Raw genomic sequence first — 10,301 nt, 5'->3', positions numbered from 1 at the left:
TGACTAAGAAATATTTATCAAAAACTAAAGCAAAATCTCCAACAAACATTGCTTTCCCTCTTCAGTCTACTTTGTCTAATCTCTGGCAGTTTCCTCAATCAGCTTGTGTTGTTGGGTTATCCTGGCACTTCTTGGACATGTCCTATCTCTGTTTCTCAGCTGTCACTCTTCAACTCTCTCTCCCCTACCTTGACTCATCCTTTGTACACCTCAGGGTATCTCGATATGCATAAACTCATTCGTTTTTACTTTAATCACATCAGAATGGTCCAAGAATTTTGAAGCCTAAGGTTGCACCTATGTAGTGGCCCTCTGCTGCCCTCCCATGGCTAGTCTATGTGCTGCATTTACATAGCCAAGACGTGGCTTGGAACCCCGCAAGCGGTTGTACTGGAATCATGTGGCCTTGAAGAGTTAATTAAAAAAAAAAAAAAAAAAAAAAAAAGGCTGGGCGCGGTGGCTCGCGCCTGTAATCCCAGCACTTTGGGAGGCCAAGGCGGGCGGATCACGAGGTCAGGAGAGCGATCTCCTGACATGGTGAAACCCCCTCTCTACTAAAAATACAAAAATGAGCCAGGCGTGGTGGCGAGTACCTGTGGTCCCAACTACTCGGGAGGCTGAGGCAGGAGAATCGCTTGAACCCAGGAGGCGGACGTTGCAGTGAGCCGAGATCGCGCCACTGCACTCCAGCCTGGGTGACAGAGCGAGACTCCGTCTCAAAAACACAAAGCTTAGAATGTTCAGCTTGGAGGGAACATACTAAATAATCAGCAAGAGATTTATTCGATCAACTGATATTGATTGAGCATGTACCATGTTCCAGTCACTCTTCTAGGTGTTTAGAATACAGAAGTGGAATGAGTGAAAAATTTCTATTCTTCCTATCAGGACAGTGGTTCAGCATATTATAAAATCAGAGATGTATCATGGTAAGGAGGGTGTCCAGGTGTTGGGGAAGGAAGCAACCCACTGAGGGATGTCAGAGCCTGAGTGGAGAGCACTTGGGCAGAGTTGGGGAATTGGTTACATACAGGCAAACCCATCAAATACGTAAATGTACTAAGGATACATTTTAAGGATAATGAGTATAATGGATGCTAAGTTTCTTACTGTCAGAGAAGAGAGTTAAAACATGCGAAAGAAGAAAACTAGAGTGAATCCTGTGGTGTGAGATTAGAATTGGAGATATTGGTGTGGATTCATGATTTTCAATATAAATAGATAGATATAGAGATAAATATAGTGTAAATACATATATCTTCCAGCTCTGTTCACTGATAGGGCCTGGGAACAGTGATACCCTAGTGCCCAGATCCTGTTTTTTTTAGTACTATTATGCACTTTGAGGAATCAGGGCTCCTTGGAGAAATGCCTATTCCATTTTTGGAAGCAAGGAAGGAACAAGGTGAGCCTTAGAATATCTTGTGCCAGAAAACAAGAAAGTGCTTGAAGAATGATGGAAATATGTCGAAATGGCACAGAAGACAACTTGCAGGGGCTCACTGGCCAAATCGAGGACAGTGTGAACATCAAAATAAATAATAGTAATGGACTATAACTCCTTATGATTTGAATAAAATAGAAGCCATGGGTCCATACTGATATAATAAATAAATGCATGACCAGGCACGGTGGTTCACACCTGTAATCCAGCACTTGGGAGGCCAAGGCAGGCAGATTGCTTGAGCTCAGGAGTTCCAGACAAGCCTGGGCAACATGGCAAAACCCCATCTCTACTAAAAATACAAAAATTAGCCAGGCATGGTGACATGTGCCAGTAGTCCCAGCTACTCAAGAGGCTGACGCGGGAGGATTGCTTGAGCCCGGGAGGCAGAGGTTGCAGTGAGCTGAGATCGCGCCACTGCACTCCAGCCTAGGCGACAGAGTGAAATCCTGCCTCTAAATAAATAAACAAACAAACTGAAAATTTGATGAGCAGTAGTCTCAAGGCACCTCCTCCCCAAATACTTTACAGTGAAGATGGCTTGCAGGCCTCACCTTAATCAAGTGATCCAAGTGAACATCATCAATAATGGGGCAAATCAAAACTGCAAAAACTGAATGCCACCTGAAAGGATGCAGTGAGAACATCACTTCTGTGGTATTCCTACCAAAGATGCATAACTTAATGGAATCGAGAGAACACCAGAAAAACCTTAGGAACATTCTATAACATAACTAGTCTGTGGTCTTCAAAAGTGGCAAGGTCATAAAAAGTCCAGAAAGAAACAACTGAGGAAATAATCCAGATTCAAAGAGACTTAAAAAACATGACAACCAAATACAATATGATTCTGAATTAGATGCTTTTGTTATGAAGGTCTTATTGGGACAGTCGATGAAATTGAGTGGAATCTGATGACTAGGTGGTAGTAATGTATCAGTGTTAATTTCCTAATTTGGATAATTGTTTTGAGGTTTTATGCAGGAGATTGTCTTTATAGGAATTACACACTGATATAATCAGGGCCATTGGGTATCATGTTGGCTATTTACTCTCAAAACAGTTCTGAAAAATAAAAGATCTTTGTACAGTACTTTTATATTTTTTAAAAGATTGAGTTTGTTTCAATGTTTTTTTAAAAAGTGGAAAAACCTCTGTCATTTTGGAAGTTATATTTTGGTGAGAAGAGACAAATAAGTAAAATATGTAGTATATAAAATTATTATAGACTTGAGCCCTGAGGCACTCTCACATTTAGAAATTAAATAGCAGAGAAAGAGTGAGCAAGAAGGACTGAGAAAGAACAGTCAGTGAGGTAGGATGTAAATAAGGAAAAGCCAAGGGATTAAAAAACTGCTAAAAGTATGAAGCGGTTCACTTTGTCAAATGCTGCTGAGATGAACAAGATGATCACTGGAATTAGCACTGAGGAATCATGGGAGAAATCCTGGAGGAGCAGTTTCAGCTGGGTGAGGATAGAAGCCAGATTAGAGAGGGTTGAAAAGACACTGGGAGGTGAGGTCATGGAGTTGGTAAGTACAGACATACTTCCCCAGAAGTCTTGCTGTAAAGGGAGCAGAGAATGGAGTTGCAGTTGGAGGATTATGTAGGGTCAGTGGAGTATTTGTTGTAAGATGGAAGGTTACTAGGGCAGACTGTAGAATGATGGAGGTGATCCAGCTAAAAGGGACAAACTAGGGATGCAGGAAACAGCCTAACTTGGAGTAGTGAGAGGGATGAGAGGGAAACTGCATGTGGAGTCAGTGCTGTTGGCAGGAGCAGAGGCTCTTCATCCTGATAATAGGAGGGAAGGAAGGAAGGATGGGCCTATGGGAAGGTATGACTGCTGCTTTGGGATGTAGAGGGGAAAGCTTGGTATGAAGTTGCTTTTGTTTTACAAGTGTAATATGAGGCCAGGTTATCAGCTGAGAGCAGAGGAGGGTGGAGGATAAGGGGGCAGAGGAGGAGGCTGAATGCGTGTCTTGAGGCTTTGAAGAGAGAAGAGGAAAAGTAAAATAGTAACAGTCATTTTGGAGACTAGGGACATAAAAATGGAAGGATTGTAGAGAAGTAACTAAAATGGTCAGGCAGACTTGAGGGCTCATTTGAGATTTATGGTTATGAATTTAAAGTGAGACCTGTCAGCATGCTTGTGAATTTTTCTCCAGCAATATCTGACTATTTAAGTGAGGTAAGTGACGATATAAGAGATATTAAGAGCACCAAATCATATTTTTTCAAATATCTGTATTCTTCAGAGACACTATAGGAGTCTAAATAAAAACAGACAAGGCATGTGTTGCAAAGCCTTTAATTAGAATGTTTGTATTTTTTACATCATGCATAACTTCACATTTGTGATTAATTAGTAATTATTTCAATACTTGTAAGCTCATCTGCCTCAGATTTAATCATAATACATGAATTAAATTAATCAAATTAAGGAACAGCAATTTAGAAAGAAACACACTTTAAGAAATCAAAATTCTCAACTCAGGCAGTCTGTTTCTATCATTTGGTATTCTACTCCTTTAAAAATTTCACATTGCCCAACAAAAAGTGGTTATTTTTACTGTTTTTGGAGATGACTGAACAGATGAAGGCATCAGATGCCTTCATCAGCTGGTATTTTGCCTAAGATCTATTTAATAACCTTTTCTTATATTTTTTACTTAATTTTGGGCATAATCATATCATTCAAGATTAAGCCTGGGTTATTTCTTTGATAAGAACTGAATGTGGCCGGGCACAGTGGTTCACGCCTGTAATCCCAGCACTTTGGGAGGCCGAGGTGGGTGGATCACAAGGTCAGGAGATCTAGACCATCCTGGCTAACACGGTGAAACCCTGTCTCTACTAAAAATACAAAAAATTAGCCGGGCGTGGTGGCGGGCGCCCGTAATCCCAGCTACTCGGGAGGCTGAGGCAGGTGAATGGCGTGAACCCGGGAGGTGGAGGTTGCAGTGAGCCGAGATTGCGCCATTGCACTCCAGCCTGGGCGACAGAGCGAGACTCTGTCTCAAAAAAAAAAAAAAAGAACGGAATGTACTGGAGATGTATTTGATAACCAAGGTTTTCGGTAAATTTTCACCAGTATTAGTTCTATTTGCAAACTGAAAAATGTTGTAGGCTTAATATAAAATAACCACATTAGTGAACATTATGTCTCTTAGAAGAAAGGCCATATTTTGCTCCTGCTTCTGTAAAAATATTATTTGTTTGAAGGGGAAATAATGGTAGTGTGACCTTTCACTTAATTACTACTCCCTTAATGTGAGAGAGACAAAATGAGCTGAAGAAGGAAAATTCTGGAGTTATACTCCACAACCTTGAACATACTGACGGACATCTCTGTTTTGACAATGATTTCTCCATGCCACCCTGTAGAAAAAGATGAAGCAAATGGTGAAAGGTTAAAACATATCTTCATTGTAATATACATACTTCACACTCCTTGGGGAAACAAAATATTTTATCAATAGATAAAATAGTAAGATAGACCCAGCTATTGCTATTTATTAAATGAAGATATGTATACAAAATACTTCACTCCTACCCAAATTTCTCAGTAGAGCATAGAATGCTGAACATAAAGATTGAGTAATGTGCGTTGTACAGCAGCAACTGCAAAGTGAATTCCACATTTATTTTTTATGTATTTATTTGAGACAGAGTCTCACTCTGTCGCCCAGGCTGAAGTACAATGGCACAATCCTCTGCAGCCTCCACCTCCCGGGTTCAAGCAAGTCTCCTGCCTCAGCCTCCCGAGTAGCTGGGATTACAGGCACCTGCCACCACACCCAGCTAATTTTTTGTATTTTTAGTGGAGATGGGGTTTTGCCATGTTAGGCAGGCTGGTCTCGAACTCCTGACCTCAGGTGATCCATCTGCCTCGGTCTCCCAAAGTGCTGGGATTACAGGCGTGAGCCACCGTGCCCGGCCCACACTTACTTATTCTAAAAAGAATTTCAAGATATGACAAGGAACTGATAGAGTGTGAAGCATCTTAAAACTCTAGAAATCCCCTAAAATAAATTGAGGAGTAAAAGAGTAAGATTCTGGATCAGTTAAAGTAGATTGTTTCTTCAAGGATGTAGGTAATACATCATTTAGCATAAGCCAAAAGCTGCAATTTTGAGGTGTCATTAGCATACTTTGGTCTTTAAAAGTCTGCTCTCATTGTATATATCAACAGTAGAGTAAAATAGTTTTCCCTTTTAACACTTAAAACATACCATGCTCTAATGCCTTGTGGATCACGGACAACCCTCTTTGCACAAGCTACAGCATCAGCGATGTTATCTTGCAGCAAAGCTGAAAGACAGGTGGTAAGGAATAAAAACTTTAATAGATATTTTATTTTAAATTTAGGTTTAGCCAGCTTTTTTCTGTTAGGCTGTGGAAAGAATGGTAAGATATTATTTTCTATGAGTCCATATATGTGTGATTGTTGGGGAAAACTCTCTTCATTCTCTCCCATTCAGCATGAAATGAAGCATTTTTTTCTTCATTTACCAAAGTCATTGGAAGCTCTGGAAGTATTAACAAAATGATTAAAGGTCTTCTTTGTACTAGACACTGTAAAAAAACACCTAGTGATATTTTACTCAGCAGTTCTATTATTGAAAATTTATCCAAAAGAAATAAGAAATGCACCCAAAGATGTATACAAAAAGCTATTCATAGCAATTTATGAGGGAAAAATGGAAACAACCTAAGTGCTCAATAGTAACAATTGGATCAGTAAATTATAGAATATTCATATATTAAAATTCTAGTCATTCTTTTAAAATGATGATACAGATTTGTATTTTTTTCTCATCTGGAAAATGGAGCAAAAGATCATTAAAAACCGATTTGTATTTGCTGACATGCAAATAATTTTGTGTGATAAGAAGCAAATTGTAAAGCCGTGTGTAAAATCCAATTTAATTTTTGCAAAAGCACACAGTATTTACATGTTTGTATGTGGGTATATATGTGTATGATATAATTTAACATTCATACACATGATTGATATACATTCTGGAAGAATATATACCAGAATTTACCCACGGTTATAAACCTCTGGGTAGTAAGATTATGGGTGTTATTTTTCTTATTTGTATTTTCTAATTTTTATTTAATGACCAAAGATTATTATATAATATAAATTTTTTTAATTAACTGGATTTTAAAAATAAGATTAATGTTCTTTATTGGGAATTTTAATATTTAACAATTTAATAATATCAACTTTGCAAGATTTCTGCAATATTTTTGACACTGAGGATTCCACATGGTATTTCTATTTTTATGAGTTCAGTAAAATATTTGTTTCACCCCAAATAAATAAATCCTTAAGTTAATTTGTTATTTACAATAATAATTCTACAGGAACTGTATTTTTTGAAGATGTAAACTAAAGAATTTAGAAATGGAATATCTTGATGTTCCTAATTCACTTAAAAGTCTCTCAGCAGTAGCCAGGTACAGTGGCTCACGCCTGTAATTCCAGCACTTAAGGAGGCTGAGGCGGGAAGATTGCTTGAACTCAGGAGTTCAAGACCAGCCTGGGCAACACAGAATTTGCCTGTACTAAAAATTTCAAAAATTTGCCAGGCATGGTGGTGCACACCTGTAGTCCCAGCTACTTGGGAGGCTGTGGTGGGATGATCACTTGAGACTGCAGTGAGCTGTGATGGTGCCACTGCACTACAGCCTGGGGGACAGTGAGACCCTGTCTCAAAATAAAACAAAACAAAACAAAACAAAAAACTCTCAGCAAAAAAAAAAAAAAAAAAAAAAAAAAGACATAGAAGAAGCAACTGTGGCAAAATGTTAACAACTTTTAAAGTGCATAATGGGCATATGGCTGTTTATTATACTAATGTCTCTAATTTTCTATACATTTAGAACATTTCATAAAAAAAAAGTAAAACAATTGAAAAAGGACCATACAACTAAATTATCCCAAAACCTCCCCAAAGTAAGCAGGAGCAATGGCATTGTTCTGGACAAAGCATCAGTAAGGCCATTGACAGTAAATTAATAGGTCATTCCAGAAACTTCTGTATATTAAAAAACATCAACCTTTTATGATACCACTTCTTTAATTTCTTACTCAGGGAATTATGAGGAAAATAATAATGACTTTCTGGAAGTTGAGATGTAGTTTTTCTAGGTCCCTCATGAACCTTTCGAGGCTTTTTCATTTGTATTGAATCTCAATTCTTGTAAGTATAACCAGATTGGTCAAATATTAGCTTGTCTTACCACTGCAGGATAAATGACAGGCATTAACTGCTCCTGGGGTTTTGCCATCATTACACCAGTAGCGGCTATTGATCTGAAATATCCCATAATCAGTGCTTCTGTCTCCAGCATTGTAGTTTGTAGCTCGTGTGTTATAACCACTCTCCCATTTGGCCAAACACATCCCTGAAAAGAACTTATTTTTAGTAATAAACAGCAACACTAAGTGACTTATACTCTATAGCAAAATCAGTTCTACTTAGCTACTTCTATTTTACTGATTTGTTTTATAAGTATAAAGATTTACTTATAAAATATCTTAGCACTTTAGTGTTAAGATAAGGGACTTGTAAGAGAATCCTTTTGTAATGCAAATCATCTTGTAACACCAACGAACAATATAACATACTTTTAAAAATATTAAAATACATGTTTCTTCCATTGCTTTTACCCTTCCCGTGCTCCCATCCCTCAGGCAACATTCAGCCAAGAACAGAAAAATCAACAGAGCTGTTGAGTAGATTTTGTAAATTCATAGCAGATACATAGGCTGATGGAAAAATGCTTTTTTTTAATCAGAAAAACATAAGGATTTTCTGATAGAAATTTTCTTATAATATCTAAAGGTGAATTTGGATATCAAGTTAGAATCTTGAAAACAAGACTATTCTGTGATTTCATCCCTTCACTCATTCATTCAAAAATAGCTATTGAGGGGAAATGTCTGAATTAAATCTGAAAACTACAGAGATTATTACATCGACAACTATGTACTAAACTGTAAAATAACTTTTCCTCATGGCACATCTTGAATTGTGTGGGAGAAAATGAGGGATAGTTAATCAAGTAGAGTAGATAAAAATAATAAAACATTTCATGCTGAGTTTCTGGGATCCTATACAAAGAGTGACTGAAGGGAACTAGGTTCCTACTGCCCTTGTGCAGGGAATTCAATATATTGTTTAAAAACATCACTGTTAAAAATCCCATGTCGGCCGGGTGCAGTGGTTCACACCTGTAATCCTACCACTTTGGGAGGCTGAGGTGGGCAGATCATTTGAGGCCAGGAGTTCAAGACCAGCCTGGCCAACATGGTGAAACTCCATCTCTACTGAAAATACAAAAAATTAGCTGGGTGTGGTGGTACACACCTGTAGTCACAGCTACTCAGAAGGCTGAAGCACGAGAATCACTTGAGCCCAGAAGGCAGAGGTTGCAGTGAGCTGAGATCATGCCACTGCACTCCAGCCTGGGCCACACAGTGAGACTGTCTTTAAAAAAAAATAAAATTAAATAAAAATAAAATAAAAATCCCACGTCACGGCAGGGGACTTGAAGACAAGAAAAATACTGCATCACTCTAGGCTCTCAGAACCCAAGTTCGAAATGGGAAATAACTGGAGTCACATACCAAGGACTTGAGAGAGCTCTGCCAGGTCCTCAAATGTATCTTTCAGTCAGCTTACATGTGCCATTGAATCTCAGGCACCCAGCAAACTTCCTAGCACTAGAACAGTACAACAGGTCCTGTTTTACTTAGAATGGAATTTTCCCCTGCCATACCCGTATTCCTTTATCGGGTATCTCTGGTTATAAAGAACCAAACTGATGTTTTTAGCCATTCTAAGTATACAAACCCACAAAGAAATAAAACATCTATTCACTCAAAGCCCCTTCTTCTTCTTCCTTCTCTCCTAGTGTCTGTTCCATACGTAGCTAATTCTCTGGAAGTGTGGAGAGTAGACTTACAGTTTGCTAGGCTGATTCCCCTGTAGCCATCCATTCCCAATCTTTTCAGAGTTCTGGCCAACTCACACCTTTCAAAGACCTTGCCCTGGACCATAACAGAAAGGAGGACAAGCCCCAGAACGATGAGAGCCTTCATGTTGACTGCTAGGTCAGAGTGCTAGGCTGACCAGGGTGAGCTGCCCCAGTATTTAACATCTTTTAACTTCCTTCTTCCCCTTGTGGTTTGGGGGCTCCACCCTTTCAGTTGTGTGGAAAACAGGAACTGTCTATTGATCCACTGACTCTAAAGAGATTTTTTAATGCTTGAAGAGAGATACACTGATGTCCTAAGAATTAGTCTACAGGAAAATAATGAAATGGAATTGTTTAAAGTACTGGCTCTGGAAGAATTGGGGCATAGCACTATTTCCAAGACAGGAACTTTCTTCTGTTTGATTATGAATTTGAGCAATTATAAAGAAAAAAATGACTATTTTGTGCAGCTTAAAATGAGCTGTGATTTTTGAGTAAAATTCAATTTTGTGAAATTGTTTTGTATGCATTCACTTCTTTATATTTATCTTTTTTACTTAAAATTATTTTACATATCTTTTCCACAAAATGGACATGACACACGTGCCTGTTGTCTTAATGGGTGTATAGTGTGACACCACGTTGCTCAGCTAGTTTCTTACTCTAGACTCTTTTTGTTACTATAGCAAATTTTTTATTATTATGAATCAGTGTTTTACTATTATAAATAAGGTTCATGTTAACAACTTTACCAACTACCTTTTTTTTTTTTTTTTGAGATGGAGTCTTACTCTGTCACCAGGCTGGAGTGCAGTGGTGCAATCTCAGTTCATTGCAACCTCTGCCTCCCGGGTTCAAGCAA

At 38.4% G+C, this 10,301-nt stretch overlaps 1 protein-coding gene across 1 annotated transcript; it reads right to left on the bottom strand.

The window, feature by feature from the left end:
• Positions 1-4,758: 4,758 nt before the first annotated feature.
• LYZ (lysozyme) lies at positions 4,759-9,563 on the bottom strand. Its single transcript, NM_001279662.1, is given in 4 exon segments — positions 4,759-4,825; positions 5,680-5,758; positions 7,700-7,864; positions 9,428-9,563. Coding segments are annotated over 4 exon segments (447 nt in total).
• Between the last annotated feature and the right edge of the window lie 738 nt (positions 9,564-10,301).

This window comes from Gorilla gorilla, chromosome 10 (genome assembly GCF_029281585.2).
Source record: "Gorilla gorilla gorilla isolate KB3781 chromosome 10, NHGRI_mGorGor1-v2.1_pri, whole genome shotgun sequence".
Taxonomy (NCBI): Eukaryota; Metazoa; Chordata; class Mammalia; order Primates; family Hominidae; genus Gorilla; species Gorilla gorilla.
This window is presented reverse-complemented; position numbering and strand designations above follow the sequence as displayed.